Source organism: Micromesistius poutassou (assembly GCF_964030765.1).
Source record: "Micromesistius poutassou genome assembly, chromosome: 12".
In the NCBI taxonomy this organism is placed as follows: domain Eukaryota; kingdom Metazoa; phylum Chordata; class Actinopteri; order Gadiformes; family Gadidae; genus Micromesistius; species Micromesistius poutassou.
This window is the reverse complement of record NC_140282.1, coordinates 2,381,314-2,405,132: the sequence shown is the minus strand read 5'-3', so window position 1 is coordinate 2,405,132 and position 23,819 is coordinate 2,381,314. Positions and strand designations below refer to the sequence as shown.

The following is a 23,819-nucleotide window of genomic DNA, read 5'->3' as shown; positions in this document are numbered from 1 at the left end:
AGGACTATAACTAACTATGATTATTCTTGTTGCTATAATAATATTGATTTATTATTATTAATAATGATGATAATAATAATAATTATTATTATTACTATTATCATTATTAATAATAATAATAATAATAATAATAATAATAATAATAATAATAATAACACTATTATATTATTATCATTATTATTCTTAACATTATTATGGTTATTAAAAAAATACTGCTAATAAGCTTAATCAATTGTGTTGGCTTCCATAGCAGAGGTACCAGAACACTGACAATCAAACTAACTGTTGGTTTGAACAAACGCAGTGTTATTTTTTTTCCCTGCTGCGCGAAGTGGGAGTGGCCTAACGTGTTTGGGGCGTGGTCTGGCGCACACTTCGCCTTGTTCCACATCCCGGTGCGCGCAGCGAGAGGCTCAACAACAAAGTGCTATCTTACTGACTAATTGTGCATCATTTGATACGTGCTGTTTGTGTTACTACTTGCATAGCACAACAAACAGTAGACTTAAACAGTAAACAGTAGACGCTGCAACAGACCGCTTCACTCGACTTTGGCTGTCCAATCTACGTGCCCTAATACTTTTATGAGTTTTGGAAAGAAACTTCTGCGGGAAACGAGGGATCACCAGGACGCGCGTCCTGCAGAATAGATCCATGGACACTGCAGGATAGACGCGCCATCATCATCATCCCAGTTTTAATCGTTCCTTCTCCTCAATCTGCTCGGAGGAAGAGAGGTGGACCTACTCCCGACCGCCCGACGCGTGTCTTCTTTGTACACAGCAGCAGCTGCTCCTCAATGCATGGACACACACATCGGCGTCTGCGAAGATCTGATGCTCCTTGAGGAACAGCTTGGAGCCCACAGTCCGACCTCCACGCGTGTTCCTGAGCGATGAAGCGCCCGAGCAAGGTGTAAGAAGGTGGAGGAGAACAACTTAGAACCCACAGCACCGCAACGTTTGACGTGCGTCCTCTATCACCACATCGCTTCCCATCTCTCCGTTCCTCAGAAAGCTGCGGCCGGTTTCGCTCCCCGGATTGTAAAAAAGGGTAGAAAACAAACTGTGCTCTGTTCAGAATAGGTTCGCTTCCCCCCCGAGGCACCATGGATGTAAGGTTTTACCCGACGGCTGGTGGGAATTCTATTCCAGGAGACCCCCAGAACCTGGATTTTGCCCACTGTTTGGGGTACTACAACTTCAATAAGGTGAGACACGTTTCTGTTTGGGTTTAAATCCTGTACCTGTGTGTCACCAAGCGAAACGTAGCATACTTTCTTTGCTGCCTTGACTTTTTTTGTGCCAAAGTAAATATTTAGTTGAGCTGTTGATTTGATGTCTTTCTTCACTTTTGCAAAAAAAAAAAAAAGTAGTTGTCACAATCACCAACGCAATACAAACATGTTCTTATGCACATTGTCACTGATGCGCTGCTAGAACTCAGTGTGTCTGTTATAGTGCATTACTAAACTATTCACATTGTGCAGCTCAATGTGTCTGGAGTAGTGCATTACTAAACTATTCACCTTGTGCAGCTCAATTTGTCTGTAATAGTGCACTACTAAACTATTCACAATATAGTGCGAAATGTGTCTTCAGTAGTGCACTACTAAACTGTTCACCACTGGGGGTGTTAACCGTGGATATAGGCGTTGTTGGCTTCACGTTGTCGTGTTCTGTAACATCAGTGGCTGGCCACTGTAACGACACCCTATGCGCGATCAAACGACAACATGCAATCAGCATCAGTGGTGAGTAATTGTAACAGTCTGCAAAACAATTACAATGTGAGAAAATCACCAAACAAATCTTTACTTGTTACAAACACGCCTCCCATTATGGCAAATTACACCAGCGCTTGGTTTTACTATGATTTATATTTCGCCTTGAGTCCACGTTTTTAAACAATGGTAAACTTGGGAATAATATGTCGCACACTACTTTCCGTCAGCCTTTTTGGTTTTCAATTAAGTTCACTTGACTTTTTTTTCTAAATCTAAGGCTCTGGCTTTCACAACAGTGTTTTGGTTTAAACATTTGACATATATTCGAACCGAGAGTGATGCAAAAGTTAATCAACAATAGCAGTAGTGACCCCCACCCCTTCCAACCCCCTAACACACACACACACACACACACACACACACACACACACACACACACACACACACACACACACAATGAACAAATGAACAAATACACACAGATGCACACACACGTGCACACACGCACACACACACACACACACACACACACACACACACACACATGCACACGCATCCACACACACACACACACACACACACACACACACACACACACAAACAAATGAACAAATACACACAGATGCACACACACGTGCACACACGCACGCACACACACACACACACACACACACACACACACACACACACACAAATGAACAAATGAACAAATACACACAGATGCACACACACGTGCACACACACACACACATGCACACGCATCCACACACACACACACACACACACACACACACACACAAACAAATGAACAAATACACACAGATGCACACACACGTGCACACACACACACACACACACACACACACACACACACACACACACACACACACACACACACACACACACACACACACACACCCATACAGTGCGATTGTGTTCCCTCTATCTCTCCCCTGCTCTCTAACACAGTGAGTTACTCAGCTCATCGGGCTGTTTCATCAGCTCTTTGTCATGTGTGGATACCTATTCTCCATATGTGCCCAGTTTCATCATGTCTTCATCAGCTCACACGGAGATCCAAACAGCGTTGCTTTCCAGCGATGTAAGAATGTAATCACAATCTAATAGCGGGCCAGATGATCACTCAAAGTACATCACGCTCCACGTGTGCCTGTGATTGGCTGAAATGCTACTGCTGCTGCATGAGAGAAACACTGGCGAGGGTGGAGTGGGGAGGTGGTGGTGGTGGTGGTGGTGGTGGTGGGTGATGTGGTCGAGGAGAAGCCAGTGTCTCTCCTAGTATGCATCAAGGAGGGTAGGTGGTAAAACACATACACCCCATGCTAATCGCAAAATGTTCCCATTGCTTCGTTACAAGGTTGAGTATTTCGGAGCTTTTGTAGGATATCAACATGGCATGGGCCACTGCTCCCTCCAGGACATCTCTCACACTGGGGATATGATCCAGAGAGGTGAAGCAGCACTCCTCTTATCATCCATTCAATTATTGATATTCCGGAAGTAATTACAAGAGTCACTAGCTTTTGCAGTTCTGCCAAAGCTGTATCCAGCACAGATCGGTCCAGGAAATTACAAACTGTATTTTTAATGACAGTGTGCAAAGAGAGTCTTTTAAAACATCCCAGATTCTCCAAACATTAACAGCAGTGTTCACATGAGTGGCACAACGCTAATTAGGTGCTACGGTTACAACTAATGAAGCTGCCAGCGCTGGACACTAACATGAAGAAACGAGGAAGGCACAGGAGAGAATCGTGTCATTAGAGTGTATTATGCTTAGGAGGAATGGATGGAGCTAGCAGTAGCTATAATAGAGTCCATCCTGCCCGCATTCAATCCAAGGGTATTGCAGGGCGTCTCTCATTTCCCTGGGGCTTTCGGTCTTGTCTTTTTGTTGTGATACATTTCATTTAGTTTGAACTTCGCAGGTAACAGAGCTATAGAAAGTAGCGCTTGGAAACAAAAGGTACTATAGTTTTAGAAAAAGTCACCGGTTTTAGATTTATAGGCCAGACGTCTGGAAAATTCAACTGTCAATGTATCACTGTCAAAGAGGCAAGCTGTCGACATGAGCTGTTAGAAACTATTTTCAGATGTATCATTGAGCTGGGGGAGTCAATTCTTGTCTAATCATGAGATGGTTTCAAAACTTAAATAGCAGCCATGTTTGATTGTTTATGTTCAAGATTAGAACGAGCTTGGGGTGATAGTTTTAATGTCTCAGGACACTTGGACCAATTGCTGATGAGGTGAGGGAGATCAGACAGAACTAGTGGATTGGAAAAGACAGAAAGGCTCGCTCATGAAACTGAGAACAACACCGTCCCTGACATCATAACACTGTTTGGTGTCCATCTTTTGTTAGGAAATAAACCTCAGCAGGAATCTGAGGATCATCGAGTCAGTCAACGTCACATGTTCACACGGCCTTCCACGAGATTATATCACTGTTCCTTACACTTTCACAAAGCTTTATGTTTGCATTGCTCCAGGATTCCCTGTCACACTTGTGTAAACCAATTAGAAAGAAGAAAAATGTAACGGATAAGTGGCAAAAATATGCTTTTGTTTGTCAATTTGCTAAAGTATGTCCATGATAATAGTCATAGTCAGTAGTGTTGAATAGTCATTCAATACTACTATATACATCACATACACTTATACAGCATATCAACTTTAATAGGTGTTATTGATTATGGGAGTTATAAACATGTGGAAAGAAGTAAGAACAAGTATATTATATATGAGGTTAGCGCAATGCCTCATCTGGCAAGATATTACCCTCTTGAAAAATATTGCTTTTATAAATGATTATGAAAGCCTGTGGGCCGCAGACTCTGAATTCTCCACGAATGGACACAGATAAAGTTCCCCTTGAGGATGTATTAAACATCTACTTTAGATTTTATTAGCCACTCATCTGTGATGAGGAAGACTAAGTGTGTTGTAAAAGCGATGATCAGGTAGGGGGCGGCCCCACCGTCTCTGCAGGCTCGCTGATTAAGCCGCAGCTATCACAGGGCTGTGTGGAAACACGAAAGACGTGCAGAGCTGAGTCTAAAGTAAGCAAACAACACATCAAACATGGACATGGGTGTTTATCATGCCCCAATCGCACCGTGGAGGAGCCCTTAAGGAGTCATTAAGGAACCAACGAGAGAGAAAGGATACTTGGTATGTTGCATTACTGCTACATAATCCTGAATCGTTTGCTCCTTCCGGTGGACTGTGCTGCCCCTAGGTCACCCCCCCCCCCCGGCTCTGTCTCCCCGTGTCTTCGGTCGGTCGGCACCGACGGGGTTAAGACGTGAGCGGAGGGCTGTGTCCATCTCTCCAGTGTACACAGCTGGTGCCATTTCATCACACGCAATCTAAACATATCCAAACACTACTTAAATGGTGGAGGGCTGGGCTGGCTTGGGGGGGGGGGGGGGGGTTGTTAACCTAACAGGTTGTCTGCTTAGTCTGCACCCCCGCCCCCCCCACCCTACCCCACCCCGTTCCAAGAAGAGAACAGCCAATGAGTTTCTCAGAATCCCCCCCAATGTCACGGAGCTTGCCGGGTGGATTTAGTAAGACACCTATTTCCCGAAGAGATCACAGCGTTATTTTAAGACCGCCCAATCCAAGATGCTATCCCAGCGTGTTGTTTGATAACATGCAAACCCGGCAGCAGATCTCGACGTGCGTGTGGATTGAGCTCATTTTATCTCCCCCCCCCCCCCCCCTTAATGTAAATTTGTTTACCAATTGTTGTTGTTAGCTTCCCACCACGAGTCCTCAAGCAATTGTGCAATGAACTAAACTAGTGTTGGAGGGATATTGGTGGAAACTATGTAAATGTTTATGGAAACTGCTCTTACTCAGGTTTATGATGATTGCTTCTGTCAAATTTACCCAACCCAGGTTTGAAATGCCCTGGTTGGCTCCAGATTACTATGCTAGCCACCACAGATCCATGTGCGCATGCATACATAATCCAAATGAACAAATGATGCCGTACTCAATTTGTTCCACTTCTGCTGTTACTGTATTTTAAAGAGGTTCCAGTGGCTGGGCTCTGAATCAATAGGGAGCCAAGAAGTCAGACTTATATGAACATCTGGTAGAACGTGGATGCTATAGTATGTTCAATATAACTTTAAACACTCTGCGTTCGCTGTGTAAAAAACACAACTACGATAAATGTTTTTCATTTTTTTCTTTCCTGTTTGCTTCTGTTGGTTTAAAGAAAGTCATTAAAAACAAGACTGGTCTTCAAGTGCAGCAAATGCACGTTGAAGTTTTGCAGTATTGCAGGTTGCAACAAGAATTATAGGTTATGTCATCACAACTCAAATGCCCAGTTGAAATAGTCCATGTGCTGCTTTATTGGTCATAATGTGTGCTTTTTGCAACTATAAAATGAATGCATTTATGATGTATGTCACTGCAGTAATGGTTATGTCAGCATTTCTGATCCTAAGACTTAATGATAGAGTAAAGGTTTGGATATACAGTATATGATGGACATACGCATATAACACAACCCTCTGTGCTCTGTCTTCTAAAATAAACAGAGCTTCTAACCTTTAAAAGAACAGTTTTATGTATCCACAGTTCCCACCAATATTCCTCCATCCTTAATTCTTATCCTGATGACGTAATGGTTTCGGGATTCATTCAGGACTAGAGAGATCTTGTTCTGAATATTTAGCAGTTTAATCAACCATGTCCTAACCTTAACCTTACATTATCTTGTGCCTTTTGTTCTTAAATGTCACATACTGTTCACTTAATATTATTCCTACAACCTTTTCCCCCATCATCTGATTAATAATAAAACATTATGTGGATATACATTTGAATTACCTTTTGTCATTTATTAGATACTTTAAGAGTCAGTTGTGGGCATACTTACTTATTCAGTATAGCCGTAATGGGAAATGAAGTGAAATCTCATACGAGGGACTTTTTCCTGGAAATATGCTTATTCAACAGTTCTTAGAATCATATGCCTCAATATATACAACCCACATTATTCTTTTTTCCCCCATCGTGAACGATATAAATCAGATTGTATTTTGCTGCATCTCATACAGCATTAGCCTCGTTGACTCAAAATGGAAAAAATGAATGGAAAATGATTGGTCAATACTTCCTGGTTTGTTCATTCAATAATCATTGGCTGCCTTAATGTGTTCAGCTATTATGTAACAGTGGTTATTAGAAAAGCATGTATTCTATAATGAAAAATGTATTCTTGTACGCAAGTCTCAACAAACCATTGATGGCAAAATAAGGATAAATTATTTCGGAAAAGCACTTAGACTGTCGCTAAGCAATATTTTCTATTACAAATGAAAATACTTTCCTGACTAAGCCCTCAACTGCTTTAGTAATCATGTATCGACAAATTCCCTCAGCGCTATTGTATTTATACAAGTAATTATGTGCTCTGTGTAGGGTGCAGGAATACAAACCTCACTTTCCATTCTCTCTTTCCCCCTTGTAGTGTCCCATAACTAAGAGGTAATGGCTGTTGATCTGATCAGCGTCATCACACCGTCCCACAAGGCCGCGTGGCTCGCGGTCAAACTTTAAGGGTTGACAATGGCGGCAGGTGTGCAAATATCACTCAGACTGGTTAAACAAGCCTAGACAATGGGGGCCAAACGCAAGCTCACACGCACCCACACCCACACACACAGGCACGCACACTATTATCTCTGAATACTGAACTGGATAGTGTATTAAAACATGTTGCTTAATACAATCTGTAGTTTGCATGAACACAGTATTAATTAACTTACATTCATGGTGTCATGTCTAATGAGACTGAAAATTGCAAAAAATACTTTTACATCTCTAGTCTTCTCCTTACATTCAGAAAACGACATTGTTGTTCAGTTCCATATGTTTTCTATTTAACAGCTCATCACCGGTGTATACGCTAGACAGGGGCCCTGAGTGGGTGTCTGACTGACGCTGTCTGCTTTGCCGCTCTGGGCTGGATGGTGAGAGGACTCTGAAGCCCATCACATCACCTCATGAATTGACGCTTTGGGTTTTTCTTTCTGTATGGAGTGAAACCTGTAGATACCTTTTGTTATTCCTGCATTAGTCTGAACAAAAGTTGCATTGTGCATGCGTGTTATTCCGGCAGAACGCAATCCTTCAGAGCTTGTTTCCTGGCCAGGACGCAGATGAAAGCTTTAGGAAAAGCAATATTGCTCTTGATATCTGTTCTCTAGGTTGCATTGTTGTTCGGAAACGTCTCTACATCCAACTTTACAGACCAAACTCACACTATGTTCCAAGGTTCCCTGTGCTTTGCCCAGAAAATCCACCAATTAACAAAAGCTGATGTTTAAACATAATAGGCCGTTGTAAAGTAGAAACTCAAATGCATCCATGGTTCTAGAAGAAGCTTCCACACAGGAGATGGTGAAGTTCAGTATGCACGCTCTGCTAGGAAAATACATTTGAAAACAGGTTTATGCAGATGTTGAGTGTTGTCACGATGGAACAAGAGACCGCTGAGGACAGCACTGACCGTGGGCTTCGTTCCTGCATGAGCTCCTATTGACAGTCCTTTCCCTCCCCTCGCAGCACCTCTTAAATAAAGATCCAGCAGCACACAGCTCCCTGCCCATTTATTTCCTCCCGCTGATAAAAGCAAAGCTGAGCGACTACATGGTATCAAACGCATTGGAGGCAGTTGATTAAAGTGTTAGCTCAGAGTTAGCCAAGGTTAACCGTCCATAATGAAACACTTGGAAAATAATGATACGCTGCATGGGTTTATGAAAGCTCGTGGCTGCTCCGCTCAGCGGCGCTGACCTTCAGCAGTTCCACAAGTTAATCGCGGCGAGTCCACAGTTACCCCCGTAGCTCGGAGACTCCCACTGCACGCCGGTGCACACCCGTCACAAGGAACTCCACACAAGGCCTCCCCGTGGCTGGGAACAGGGCTCGAGATGGTGAGATGGCGATTGATCTGCCGCTTCAGATCCCTTTCTTGTTGCAAATGAGGTTTAAAACAGTGAAAACACAACCGCAAAAAACTATCGACACCATACCTTGAGAATGTGATTAAGGCTCTCTTAAGGATAACATGCATGTGAATACCTTGATTAATACCATTTATTGATGCTTCTCATGAGCATATACCACAGTAATAAGCAGCACAGACATGGATCATTTTGCCTTCCTAACCCCTGGATAACGCTCACACATGCCGGATTAAATATACAAATATACCATATGCTTATTAATCCTCTTGTTGTGTAAAACATGTAATGCATTGCAATTATATCCCAAGAAGAGTGTTTATTGCATCACATGGTGGGATTGTGAAAGCCAAAGGGCCTTTCGGCTACATGACCCAATCTTTAGTAACGCTGCTTTCTTCTGGAAAGCAGATTGTGGATATTTCATTTGTTCTCCATGTTCTCTTTTTTTGTGTCTGACCATTTCTATCTAATCACAGTTCATCGTTCCTTTGAATTTGTCACTTTTACTTTAGACAATTAAGGCTGATGGGTTGATAATCAACGGGCACTCGGGCACAACGGGCACCTCTGATACGTTTTACATTTCAACATCTCAAAGAGTTCGGAGGTTTAACACCTGAGCCTAAACCATCTAAGAGTTGCAGAACAAGACACTCTTTCACTGATAAACTCCTTTGTCTGCTACTGTTGTTTGTGTGTTAGTACAAGCCACACACGACACTAACATCGCTTCTAACTAAAGGGAGGTCAGAGAGGCCTGTATCAAGGCTTAATCAGGTGCGTCTACTCTTTAATTAGTGTGGTGGATTCTGTCGGCGACTAATTAAAAAGTCCGGAAAGCTTGTACACCTGACTCCCGTCACCACCGCTATGCAATCGACATATGTGTTGAATTTGCATGTGAGCGAGCTGCAACAGATTTCAACAGGCTTATTTACCGATTTGAGTCGACTGGATTTCCATGCTTGCATTTCAGACATGTTTGACTAGGAACATAACATGCACCCAATTACCAAATGCATTCATATCACAAAACGGGAACAGTTTCCCTGTCAGCAGATTCATCAACAGGGCGTCCTAATAGTTGATTGTCAAGCAGAAACAACAGAGTTGTGCATAAATCAATGGCACTTTCTTTGCCAAGGTTCTGCCCACCCCCTGGGAGGCCCCATGGTGCTTAATTAAAATCCAGAAGGATCATGTTTTAAGTGTAGGTGAGCTAGCGGTGAAAAACAATGACAAATCATCCCCCAAGAGCCCCGGTCGGGTGTTTTGGAAAAAGACCAGCTTTATGTTTGTTTTTCTGCCCTTTTTCTTCGTGTCGGCCATAATGAACAAGATTTAAAGTGTAAATAAGTCTTTGTGTTTTTGTCTGCCTTTAGCACTTTACTTGGCAGCCGTATAATGGGAGCATAATAGCAGACCGGTATGGATGTCATAATTACCCGTATGGGATTATCATGGAAGATATTTCTTTATTGGCCATTATCTGATGGCTTTTTATCTTTTTCCTTCATGGGGATTCATGCTACATAATTGTATGAGGACATAATGTTCAGAAGGATCACCTTGCGGCGGACATATATATCTCACACCTTGACACGTACACACATATCGCATGTAACCGCTGTTCTTGTTTGTTTTGAATATTAATACGCCAGTAACACAATGTCAACAATCCTTAGTAAATGTCCACACTCATCATACCGCAGACCAACTGAGCTATTGTGTTAAATAAAAAGGTTATACGGATGTCAATGTTTCTGTGAACAATAACAGCCATGGCTGAGAGCTTTTTAGTTGCAGAAGGTGCAGCACAGTAGCATTAGGAAGACGTGTGTGTTCTATCAGGGCACCTGACAGTGCCTCTCGCCCCTATAGATTATTGGTCCCCTGACACAAGCCTCCCCTCTCTGCAGTCAAAACAGAGAAATCAAATTGGCCCCTCAAGCAGTTCACAGGCCAGGTTGTCGCAATTTTAACACGTAACTTTAAATGTTCCTTGTTCGTTTAAAACCCTTCAGTCCAACGCGTATACACTGCAAGCTTCTAACAGAACTAAATGGTACAGCTGACGAATGCGTAGAGAATTCTAGAAGCTTCGGCGGCGGTACACCTGGAGTGGACGAATGAAACATAACATCGACTGCCAATTTTCCTTTTTAGTTGATGACTGGGAGCAGCTGCCTCGTGTTCAGTATGGTGTAATGGTCACCTGCCAGGTTTTAATATCGGCAGTCTGGTCTGACACCAAATAGTTCAACTGCTGAGTTGTTTCGCTCTCATCTTAATCACCTCATTGATCTTTATGTGAATAACGTTCAGAAAACACAAGGACATTGATTACCAATGGCTACTAAAACTGTTCAATCAGTTGTTGGTAAAAATAAATTGTTAGAGGGCCAAGGAACACAAAGAAAAGACAAAGACGGATATGAATGTTGCCTTCATAAACAGAGTCCATCGTATGAGTCTGTATCACATTACCGCCCAATGCATCGCATTATAAGGCACAGAGCTCAGGATACTTCATACCATCAGTACAATGAAAAAACAACCACAATAATACACATATGTTTGGTAGTAGCATTCTTAGATGCAGAATGTTACTAGTGTACTGTCCAGTATTAGCAGTGCTACAGCTATTATTATGGGATGTCAGAGGGCGCTATGGCAACCCTGCGGCCAATTGTGTTTTCTTATCTCGTGAGTTTCTGGATCTGACAACTTTGCACTGACCAGGACAAACAGGCAAATAATTCCTTCCCGGCTGCAGAGAGAGGGTAGTGTTGAAAAGCGTGCTATTAAATATGATATGGATTAGCATTTTTAAAGGGAATGACAGGCAGAGCGTGAACTGGCCTATATAGTGCGATTTTTTGCAAGCATCATAATTTTGATGTGCACTGGCATGGCTACAAAAATAAGTGTGTGTTAAAAATAGAATGTGTGTGTAGTTATCAGCAGAAAACCTTCTCCCAAGTCAAATCCGCTCAATTACAGGCCTCTGAAGTGATATCCCTGATCCTGCCTCCCCATGGCCAATCAGTCACGTTAAATCGTGATGGGGAATATTTCAGAGTCGGCAGATTTGGATAAAGACATGCTATTGTTGCCGTCTGTGTTTCGGTGTAGCCGTGATTACATAATAAACTTCGTTTTAAAACGTGCATCGACCGATATTTAATGTTTTTTTTATAGAGTAAAGAAAAGACTAACAGTGAAAAACAGTGTTGAATCGTGGGCTTATTGGGTCAATGTGTTTAGCGGAGATGAATGAAGAGATTAACTCCACCAATGTGTCTGGGTTTCTCCTCTCCTGGCTGCAGGTAATTTATCAAATGACAGGTTGACAGTGGGAATGATTTCATCTTATCATAGTTAAAGCTGAATGTCATAGAAGAGTACCAACCCCTATTGGAATCAGACTTAACGATTGATAATTAATTGCAGAATAATGATTTGATTCAGCAGATGTTCTCCAGCTCTGTTTATTTATTTCTCTTTTGGTAATATGCTCTCTAATAAGTCTTTCCTCAACAGCGTCTTAAACGTAACGAGATACAGAGTGTTGTTTCTTCGCCCCCAGAGTAAAACAAGACCTAGATTTTAATTGTTTATTTAGGTAAACTCCCAAGACATCGACTCTTACACACACATTATTCATAATTAAGTAAACCTCTTGCATATCAACGTCAGTCACATGCACAGATTATAATGAGATTCATTAAATGGATGTTATGTACATCGAATCTCTTACTGAAGGGTCAATACCAAGTTACAGTTCAACTTAAGTGGCTCAATGTTAACGTGTATCTCCTACCTGCCTGCAAACACCAACAGCTTGTGTTGGTTCGTACAGCGGTGGAAACGTGTGTGCTTTTGGCATGTTATTTCTGGAATGAGGTTGCAGGAGTTCAACAAAGACAAATGACAAGTAATGGAGGCAATGGTGGAGGGGGGGGGGTGCCTTTGCTTGTGTTCCAGTTTACGGCATTAGAGGTGAAACTCCCCCTCAAGGTATTAACAGAGTTCAAGGCCCAAAACACCCCCAAATACATCAGCAAAGTTTTGCTTTGCTTTGTTTTCAACCGCGTGGTCTGTGGTGTCTTAACGCTTAAGTGAAGGTGCAATTAAATGAGAGGGGTTAACGTTTCCACACAAACAGAATAACTAGCATAACGACTGTTTTAAAATAGTAAAAACAGAACCGCAAACCAAATGACACTATACCTTAAGAATGTGATTCAGGCGTCTTAAGTCTAACGTGTCTGTGAATTCCTTAAATAATACCTTTTATTGATGCTTATACCACACTAATAAGCAGCACACACATGGATATTATTTGGTCTTCCAACCACCTGGAAAGCTCTCATAATGTTCCTGGATTTGGTGTATTTGGGAACATTCATATGTTCCTGGATCGCCGTCAGACACAAACAAACACGATTTTGGTGGCATGCTCTTTACCTATTTCCAGTTTTCAATAGTTAAGCCGAGCTGCTTCATTCTATTGAAAACAAAGAAGCACTTAGAAACACGCCGTGACTCAATAGCCCCAACAGCCCGTCACTTACCGAGCCTTTGAACTGCGTCCCGGTGCCGCGTGCTGACGAATGGAACCGTTCCCTCTTCCTCTTCTGTTATGACTAAGCAGATCTGTAGCATGTCTTGCTTTTGTGCTCTTTTTCTCAAATGTCACCGTGATGATAGGGATACAAAGGGGATAGCAAATGAAAAGCTGCAGTGTTGGGTGGGGGGTGGGGGGGGGGCTTGTGTTTTTTAATCACGCTGTGCGCTTGAAGTGGTGAAAATGTTAAAATGACATTTAGAGAGTTTAAACACTGTTAAAAACATGAGTGAAACACTTAGCCTCAGTGGCTCCGGTCACAGAAATAATAATAAAAAAAAAACGGCCAGAACGACCCACAGCGTTTTCAACGGAGCAGCCATCAGCATGGCTAATGATGGCCTGGTGGGCTGTCAATCACCCAGATGAACGGACAATAGCGGGACGGAGCGAGGACGCTTGAAACTGCTAATTGCTTTTCCAAAGATACTCCTCACCGTGATGGGTGCACACACACAGGCGTCTCTTCCAGCTGCCACTGTATTGTGGAACTCAGAAGTAATGCAGCAGCAGCAGCATCGGGCAGTGATACACATGCTCTCTCGACGCGTAATGAGCACAACTTCCGGAAGGGGGGCGGGTAAGGATAAGGACTATCTCAACAACTTTCGGAAGACGGAGGCGGTTTAGGATAAGGCAGGCACGCGCGGGAATCACACCCAGGGAGAAACGTGCCTGGCCCTGCCTGCGCTTTTCATAATCTCATCTCGTTTGCCCCCCCCCCCCCTGTTGTGTCATACAGTACAGCTCCCCCAGTACCTGGTGAACGTCAGCGTTGAGCAAGGCACTTTTCTGGAGACCAGCCCCCAGAGTGCTCGCAGCCAGACCCGTGTCAGGGCAGCGCCAAGCAACACAGTCACAAATTGGAATGTGGTCCAGTTCTGGGAAGACAGCCAGGATTTAAATTAGACAATAACCTCTGCTCTGTATACTGCCTTCTTTCACTCTCCCACTGCAGTCCGAGTCATTTGTTTAATACAGTCAGCGCCCCGGTGAATAATACTCTGATATATGAGTCACTGCTCAGTAGTTTTGCAATTCTTTTTAAAATTTATTTATATAGATTGAACGGCTGGACAGTTTGTTCTTGTCTTCTCGGCTGTTTATGAGAACTTCAGACTATATGGGAGCACTGGAGATCCAACACACCTCTATAAGCCCCGTGAATCAAAACATGTAGGACACGACAAGCAGTGAGCTAATGTAACGTCAAAGCAAGACCACAGACCACAGGCATTAGTAACAGCCTTGCGGTGACCTGAAGCTTCCTAATTGGATAATAGAGTTGAGTGGTGTGTTCTTGTCCAGAAGTTTGACTACAGCGATGTCCATCTCGGATTTAAAGCTAAATCCATGTTTTCTTAATTTTTTTGCATGCATTCTGAGGCTGCAGCAACACAAACAAATTCTGTTCCACCACATTACATTTTAAACGGAAAATATGGTTCATGTTTGATTATGAAACGCCAACTTAACCAGCGTTGGGTTGAATGAAAATAAACGTATTAAATAAACCCTTTTCCTTTTACTTACATGTGTAATGTAACACAATTATTCTATCCTCAAGTCAAATGGAATCTTGTCAAAAAACCCTAGACTGTGCACATTCCCCGAGCCAGTTATAATGACTGTATTAGCCAGTAATGGCACCTTGGGAAAACAGAAATGTGTCTGTGTTGCTAGAGCAATAAGAGAAGACTCCACTCTGAGCAGCTTTCAATGGCTTTATTTGGATCAGGGTCCCAGAGCTCATAGCCATCCGACAAAAAGAAATAGCACACCGCCGCCATTGCCCTTGCCGAGAAAAAACAAATTAATTTCTACCCGCCCATAAAAAACATTCCTTCCTGTCGTACGCCATTTTACCGTGCGTTTCAAATAGCCGCCGCCCCTTACAGCCACGGCAGCCTTTGCTTGTGTACTATAGCACGAGGATGTGTAAGTGGAGGGCAGCGAGTGTGGCTAACGCCGCAGCTCTGATAGCATCTTCATGTGAAATGACTTCAAAGCCTGTGAGAGTGAGCAGCCTTTAGACCTGGCTGTAAGGCAGAGCCCCGGACAACCCCGTCCAGCCAGTCATGACTACACACCCGCTTTCTGAGGAGTCTTCTGTGCTACGGCGGACATTGGGAGAAAGCTGCACCACCATGTTTTCTGAGACCTTTCTGCTTTTTGCTAAAGCCTTTGTGGCTCCGGGGCCAATGGCTTTGCACCCCAGCAGATCAAAGATGGAGCCCCATTTAGCTTGCGTGCTTTCTATTAGGATTTGGTTTTAAGGGGGTGCTTTCAGCAGACGCACAGCTTGTACTAGTGGGATATTGAATGGTGACCTGCATCGTGTTGGAAGTAGTCGTTGTTGGGCCTTAAGTACTATTTTGACAAATGCCCAGGCCATCTTTGTTTTGGCAGCATCTCGCAGGCCTCTGGAGAGCGGGCCAAACCAAACATGTATCATCAGCTTCATTGTGTTCATCGCTGGTGTCGCAGGCAAGGTGGGGGAGGATGGGAACTGCACCGATGGAGAAGAGAAACATGCTATTTTGTGAAAACAGATTACGTCAGTCATTCGAAAATGTCCTTTAGTGACCCGTAGATAGATTAAGATAAAGATAAAGGATGTGTGAAAATAAAAACACTGTTTTCGTGTGACAATATCCTGAAGGGAGAAGAGATTATGCATCATCTTGGCAACGGTCCCATGTCGTCGCTAAACGTGGACGTGCCTCCGATGTAACTTTCTAAACACAGGGATTCAAACAGACAGGGGTTTAACATATCTGTCATCAATTATATAACAAACGGGCTCGTCAAACACAATGCTGCGCAGCGTGTTATGAAAACACGTGCGCTCCGTCTATTTGTTTAGGGTTGTCATTCTGGCGAGCTGTGCATACTTACTTTCATGTCTACTCCGTGTAACACAGGGAGCCGGGGCCCGCGTTTGGTTGAGCTCCAAGCTAAACCCCTTGTAATTCCACTCTCTCACATTTCATGAGAAAAGTAGTGATTATATTTTCCATAAGTTACAGGGGAACGCATTAACTCTCGAGTCAATCTGCGCGCGAAGCCAAGGCACCTCGAACACGATACTGAGTCAGAGGCATGCGCGCCCGCCCCCCGCCCAGGAGCAGCGGTGGTGGAACCAGGAAACAGGTGGTTCTTTTACGGCCTCCTGGAGCTCGCAGTGAGAGTCTAAATGGTTCCTCCAGGGGCCCCGAGCTTCATAAAGATAAACCGTAAAGTCGCTAATCCAGGACGCAGCGGTCGGTAGTGAGATCAGCAGGGTAAAACAGAGGACCGTCAGGGTAGCTCGCTGAACACGACCGTCGTCTGCTTGAGACAGACCCCGGATCAGATTTTTCTGGGCTGAGGCCGCTTTATTCCACAAGACCCCCCAACTGTTGACAGGGACGGGTAGAAAGAGGAACAAGGAGATGATCCTCTAGGTGTTTCACCTAGCAGAGCATCTACGTGTTTTTAGTGGCCTTCAAAACACGGCGCTGGAACAGGGGGGGGTGTATATATTTGGTGTTTTTTCTTTTCACCGAGACACAAATTGATTTAGCCCGCTGACCAGAACGGGACGCGTGAGCAAACGGGTGTGAGCACGCCGCACCATGGGGTTTGCTTTACAAATGGACTGCTGCCTGCTGCACACGTAATAAAGGAGTGTGTACTGGAGGAGGGTGAGGGGGTTGTGCTGGTGGGGGTGGTGGTGAGGGGGTATGTATCTAAATATGTCAGCTTGGCACTGGGCGCGTAGCGGCCCCGCTGGGCGTGAATGGGCCTTGTGATGGCGGAGAGGCAGCTGCAGAGTGTTTGCGCTGCATTGGCTTGTAAATGGATGCGTGTTTGGCAGGACGGGCCTGGGCATTCAGGAGATAACTTGCCCAGAGTTTTTGTTGTTGTTGTTGTTGTTGTTGTTGTTTTTGAGCAACGCTGCCACCGGATCCGACCACGACGGTTGGAACCACCGAGAGGTGACGCTGTTTTTTTTGCCCTGGGTCTGGCTCTCTACCCTCATCTACCCTGAGTAAATGAAAGGTTATAACCTGGCGTCGTGCCAAGCACCGAAAAAAGGAAATTGCAACATAAAAAAAAAAGAATACAAAGCAAATGACTCTGGGCTCCTCTGAATGGGTGGTTGGGTTTTAACGGTGCTGTTTTTGCTCGGTTTTCATAGAGAACCACTGGAGAACATATTAACACCAGCGTCATGTTCCAGGGAACAGAGGCTAGGCTGTGATTACCCGGCTCAACCTCCGCTGTAAAATCGCTTGTCAGCAGTTGATGTGTTTCTGGAAAAGCTTTCGCCACTGATTGAATTAGTTTGGGGCTTTTCCGCGGGGCGGAGGAATGCGTCCACGTTTCTTACCTGCTGAAAGACAACACGGATATTGTGACTTTGAGATGTTCCTGTGTAGCCTAGCTACGATGTGCCGAAGCCCTTATTTTTATTGATGGAATAAAACCAACGTTGGCTTGTGATTTTTTTCATGTGTGCCATCTCTTTGATTCGCTCCTGCTTTAACCTTGGGGTGTTCTGCTACATTTATTCATGGGTCCATACTCTGAATCAAAGTGGGGTGAGTGTAGTGTGATAAATGCAGATGTAGGGAGTGCACACTCCACGGTTTTACTTGTATTTCCCTACACAGAGAAGTCCAGCGCTCCAAGGTGTCTCTCGGTGGGCAACATTTTCACCATCTTAAGAAAACCAAAACAAGAAAACGTATCTTAGGAGGTAAACGGTTACAGCCAGTGCCTTTGAATCGCCATAGACATCTTCAATGTAACCATGTGTGGGTTATGATTGTCAAAATCATATTTTTCCTGAAGATCTGTCTGGTTACCCCATCATATAGGGGTTGAGAGGGTGTCAGATTGGTATATTGTGCTTGCCCCGAGGCTGAAAGCATTTTGTTTGCCATAATAGCTGCAAGACTGCTTATTTCCCAGCAGACATATAGCTGAATATTCCAAGACTGAGGAGGGGGAGGACATTCAGTCAAGGGAAATAAAATAAACATTTATGTTTATAACATGTTTTTATGTATGCCTATGTAAATACCTTTTGTAGGTTGACCCAATGATAATAATTCTGTTTAATCTGCCTCCAAACGCTCAATAATGGAGTAAACTGTTTTGTTTATCATAACTATTTTAGTTAGAATAAAATGAATCACACCGTTGACACAAACATTATACGAATACTAATACAAATTTGTGTCCTTATCTCTTCATCTCCTTTGCCGTGCAGCGGTTTGAGTTCTGTCTCTCAGTGCAGTCTCTGCACGTGTGATGCAGCTTGCATGTAAGCTCCTTATTCTCCCCTGTCAAACACTTATTGAGGAAATCTGCTGGTGGTGCGGAAGAAGAAGAAGAAGTGAAAACATGCCGCGGCCAGGGCTTGCAGCCCAGTCAGTGTTGCCATATCTGGCACCAAAGGCTGCTAGTATTGCAGAGCACCTTTAGCCATGGATTCACTGCCTTAATAAAAGTCTCCTGTCCCAAAGAGACCTCGTTTGTCCAGCTACTGGGTGCAATCTGCTGGTCACCCTCTTGCATGGATGTAGAAGACAGGGGACATTTACATTTAAGTACATCTGTCAGAAGAAAGAGAAACAATATATCTCTGTCAGAACAGTAAGGATGTTCATAGAACCAAGTGCCATGCACTTACAAACTAGGTGGCTGCGAAGGGTGAAATAGCCCACAAGAAATGCAAAAAATCTAGTTAATTTTACAAGGGTATTTAGAGTTTTTATTTGTAGTTTAGTACTAATCTTATGTCTTTCTTAAAAATGTAGCACGTCCGCGTACATATAGTGTGTTCGCACCCTCTTACAAATCTGTCGGCGGTGTTTGTCCGGCATATCAAATCACTTTAATTGCACGGCGTTCACTGTCATCAATGACCCATTTCTGCTCCTTACCGTCAGCTGTGCAGTCCGACCACTCACGCCTAATTTACTCTGGCAGTTGACGTAATCAGCACGGCCATGAACATGAGCATTTAAACTCTGTCCCTCCCTTCCCTCCCTTCCCTCCCCACCTCCCCACCCCCTGAAATATGAATTGAGAATAACAATAACACGACTCCCTCCCTGGTCGGGTTGCCTACTAGGTCCCACCCCCCCCCCCCCCCCCCCCCCCCCCCCCCCCCCACTACCCCCCTAGGACTAGCCACGCTACGCTAGTGTTTTAACGGTGAAGATTGATACTGCGGTGGCTGGGGACATTTCTCGGCATGTTAGTCACAGTTATTTCCGGAGATTGGAGACTAGTGTTTGAAGGCCCCCCCCCCACTGAAATCACAATAGAATATCACTCACAGAGATTGAGTCCAGAGATCATTACGCCGGTAATTGTTGCTTTGCCTTTACTTTGATTGCATATTGTGCTAATGGAGCTAATGGGATTCATGCCAACACAGTTTGCGGTGTAATTTCATTGTACATGACCTTTAACAATGTTGTCCCTCCGTTGTGCTTTCTGAATTGTTAGGCTCTCAAATTAAAGATCATGTTTTGGGGAACACAAACCAGAGATGTTACAATCCAGCAGGTTAAAAACAAGCGAGTGTTGATGCTACAAGGTGCATTGACATTTATTACCTTTTTTAACTCCTTTCACTCTTAGCCAGGGGTAAGAATTGTTCTTTTTAGAACCAAAAACGACGCACTGTTCTCGGGTTCCGTACAGTCCTATTCACGGCGGGGAAAAGAGAGTTGGAGGAAATGGAGCCAGCCGCATGTGGCGCCCTATCTGTCCTGTAATCGCCACAATGTTCCCAGTGTTTGAAAAGAAGGGACCAAATCTGCCCGGCTTCAATTTGCTATCTAAAAGAAGTAGAGGGACAGGGTAACCTTTCGCAGATAAGCCCAACGTGGGGTTAATGATCAGCCCGGGCCGCTGAGGTAACCCAAGCATTTCACGACTCAAAGTTACACACAGCTGGCACGTGTGAGAGGGGGTGCTATCTATTGGCAGATGTTTCACAGTTGAACTTGCGGAACATCTGTCAATGAAATGTGCATTCTTGCATTTATGGATTTTTCTTTTTTCTTTTCTGTTTTGATATTCCCCCATGCGTGGATATACATCTCAGAGCGGCAGGAAGCTGTGCTTCCAGTGTGAAGCGACTTCAGGTACTGCTGGCTCCGAGGGGCCAGAGAGCCCTAACCACATGCTTTGGCAACTGCTAGCAGAGCTGGTGTCCCCACTTATTGGTGTGTAACGCTGTTAACATTGCTGCTGATTCGCCAGTGTCTCTCCAAGGCATAGACTAATTAATGGATCCCACTCACAGTTGATTAGCAGCAGTTCTTTCGGTAATTACATTCACACACCAACTACGGAGAAGAAAAGAAGAATAAGGGACTGAAAAAAGCAGTGACACAAAGGACGAGGGAAATACATTAATGCACTCTTCGGTACAGTCTGATCTTAATTTGTTTCTGCTATTGTTTGGCCCAGTGCTAAGATAAGAAACCGTTTTCACTCTCGTCTATGAAAGTTGTGGGGCATTCATAATTTAAGAGTGTAATAAACACACAAAGGGGATCTGGCATGCGGTTGAAAGGAAGAGAAAGAGAGAGTGCAGGGCCATGTTGTCTGAGGAACTTCATGAAGACTCCACTAGCTCGTGTTCTCCCTGCTTGCCGTGTGGGCTGGGTTTACACTGCTCAGTCACACAGAGGTGTATTGTGCTCACGGGCCCAGCTGCTCACCCATAATTCTTCATTCTATGTCCCATTGTTCCTACCTGTCAGCACGCTTGTGTCTCAAAAGAAAGGAAGTGGCTGCCATTTTGCCAGCAGGCTGTGTGGGTGGAAGATGGGGGGGAGGGTGAGGGGTGTGGAGAGTAGCAACACCCTTCTATTTGTTCATTCACTTTTTTTATCAGTTTATTTATTTAGCCAAAGTGCCACTTTTTAACTGCTCATCTTGTAGTTTAGCAGCCGAGCCTGATTGGAAATCAGCACTAGATGTGCAAACTTTGTTTGTGTCGGATGTGAACGACATGATTGATACATCTCTCCTGCCTCTTAATTGACATGAAATATTAATGACAAAGACATGTATAAACCACAAATGAGGATCATCAATCCAACATCAAATATGTATGTTCATTTGTGTGCTAATTAGTCACTTATCCCCCAATCGCTCCGTGTTCAGTCCTTCCCACTTCCTACCCTGACGCTGGGTAGGCCTGCTGTGGGCTCCTTGAAGCTAATAACCTGCCACTGCATGTTGATACTTTGCTTTGTCATGCAAACGCCTCCTTAATTGACATCCCATAATAGCTGAATGGGCCGGTCGGCATCTCATTATCGTTGCGTTCACTTCGCTCAGGCCTCTCGCTGCGTCCTAATCACGGGGCCGTGGCGATGGGAGTGAACGCTACCCAAGTAGCGTGGAGCGTGAACTCAGATATCAGACCCAGAGTGGGACATGCCTTTTGAAAAGGGCGGTTTTTGGCAGGTTTGTGTCGGGATAGGTGTAAACGCTGATGGTTAATGTGGCGTTTGTTCTCTTCTGTTCCCAGTTCCAGAACAACAACTACATGAATATGACGGATGCAAACGGAGCCCTCCTTGCGGCAGGCGATGTGAGTATGATTCGAGATGTGTGATTGGTGAAATGAGATGGGTCCCTTTATTTAAACGTTCTGGTCTCATCTGCATGTCATTAGCTCACCTCTTTCATTACCCCAAAGAAAAATGATCCAAAAATTAAAGTCAGAGCTAGTAGTATGCAAGTTTGCGAGTGATGGACAATAAGCTATTTATTTTGACCCCCGACCTCGTTTGAAAGTATCTGGATAAACAATTGACTTAAATTAGCTGTCAGTGTAGTGTCCTCACACACAGTTTTGCCCTTTAGCAAATATGTGTAAACTCTTCGACATCGGCCTTGTTCCAACACTACATCACTACCCCACCACCTCTTGTTTGCCACTGCAAATCAGCACCCTACAAGGCCAGCCCAGGTAGAGCACGTCAACACAAGTGAGAGGTCCTGACAGTGGAGCAAGGCCCTGGCGCTGGTTTTGTTATTCATGAGCGACAGTCTTACTCCACCGCAAAATAAAAAGCAAAACAAGACGTAACTGTGTTCTAAATATACTGTTCTTAGTCTCCCTCCACCCACTCCACTGCCCTGTCATTAGAGACAAGTACACCAGAAATACCCATCATCCTCTGTAGCCCCAACAGACTAATCTCATCTGACTATACCTCGAGTTGGGTCTGCTTTTCAAACCCTAATAGAAGCTCAGAGCCTCGCCCGATCAAAACAGGATCTCATTGTCCGCTCGCCGTGTTTGGCCACATCGCCAACGGCGGCCATTGTTTCCATTTTTTAATTAACTCTGTGTCGTGGACGCCACTGTGACATTCCACACACAAAAAAAAAGAAAAGGATAAGCACACCAGCATCGTCAACGTGTTCGGAGAGGGGGCGTGACCTTATGTCTGAGTGACTGCCCCACAAAGCCCAAGAGCAGGATGGGAGTAAGTTTTCATTTTACTCCGGGTTTCCTTCGAGTGGGTGCTTCCTCTCTCCGTCTAGGGGCCACTGGGAGCCCCCGTACTCTAAGAGGTCTGTGTGTGTGTGTGTGTGTGTGTGTGTGTGTGTGTGTGTGTGTGTGTGTGTGTGTACGTGTAGGAGGTTTGGGTTGGGTGAGGAGGACCCACAGCCAGCTGTGAGGGCCCCTCTGTGAGGGCCAATGCTGGGGAGACGGTTGTAAGGGAGGGGAGGGGGGAGAGCAGGGGGTACTAGTTGATAGAAGCTCTCTGCTCATTTGCATTTTATCAAAGGAAACAACTGTTTCCAGCGTTACGGCCCAGATGGCGTTACGGAGGAGAGGGAGAGAAGAAAGAGAGGCCAGGGGAGGAAAGTGCAAGGAAACGTGAACAGTGTTCCAGACGCAGTGTTATTGTTCCGTGGTTTTATTCTTAATGATTGAGGCCGTCTTTTTCTCAATGCCCGCCCATAAAGAGATCAATATTTCTGATTACAATGTTTTGTACAAATGGATCCTATAATACGTTTCCCCGGCCGGGATGAGTCTGTTCAGTGTGAGACAGAAGGACTCTGTATTCTAGTTATATTAAGTATGCAGGCTTTATTTACGGAGCACTTACACAAAACATTAAACCTGATACAAATTAAAATGAACCGTAGTATGTCTGTGAAATAGTTTATTCTTTCCCCAGCTGTATTTGCTCCGAGTCTAAGTGAAAAGCACACTCTTACCCTCTTGACTAAATGCACAACCTTTTCCTGTGTGTGGATTCATAGTAATCCCCATGCAGCCATTACCGCTCTGTGCACAACTTATAATTAAGATACATCGGACGAAAGCGAAAGCCATCGTGCACGTGAGTGTCGAGCCATTTAGATAGCTGACATATCATTTACCTTATGCACTTAAGGGATG

General features: G+C 44.2%; 1 protein-coding gene across 2 annotated transcripts in view; it reads left to right on the top strand.

Annotated features, from left to right (window-relative positions):
• Positions 1-1,085: 1,085 nt before the first annotated feature.
• tox3 (TOX high mobility group box family member 3) overlaps positions 1,086-23,819 on the top strand; it is a 37,121-nt gene continuing 14,387 nt past the window's right edge. For both annotated transcript variants that reach the window (XM_084475827.1, XM_084475826.1), the window contains exons 1-2: positions 1,086-1,210; positions 21,924-21,986. In XM_084475827.1, coding sequence (XP_084331953.1) covers positions 1,109-1,210; positions 21,924-21,986 — 165 coding nt within the window. In that variant the 5' untranslated portion in view covers positions 1,086-1,108. The remainder of the gene's footprint in view (positions 1,211-21,923; positions 21,987-23,819) is intronic.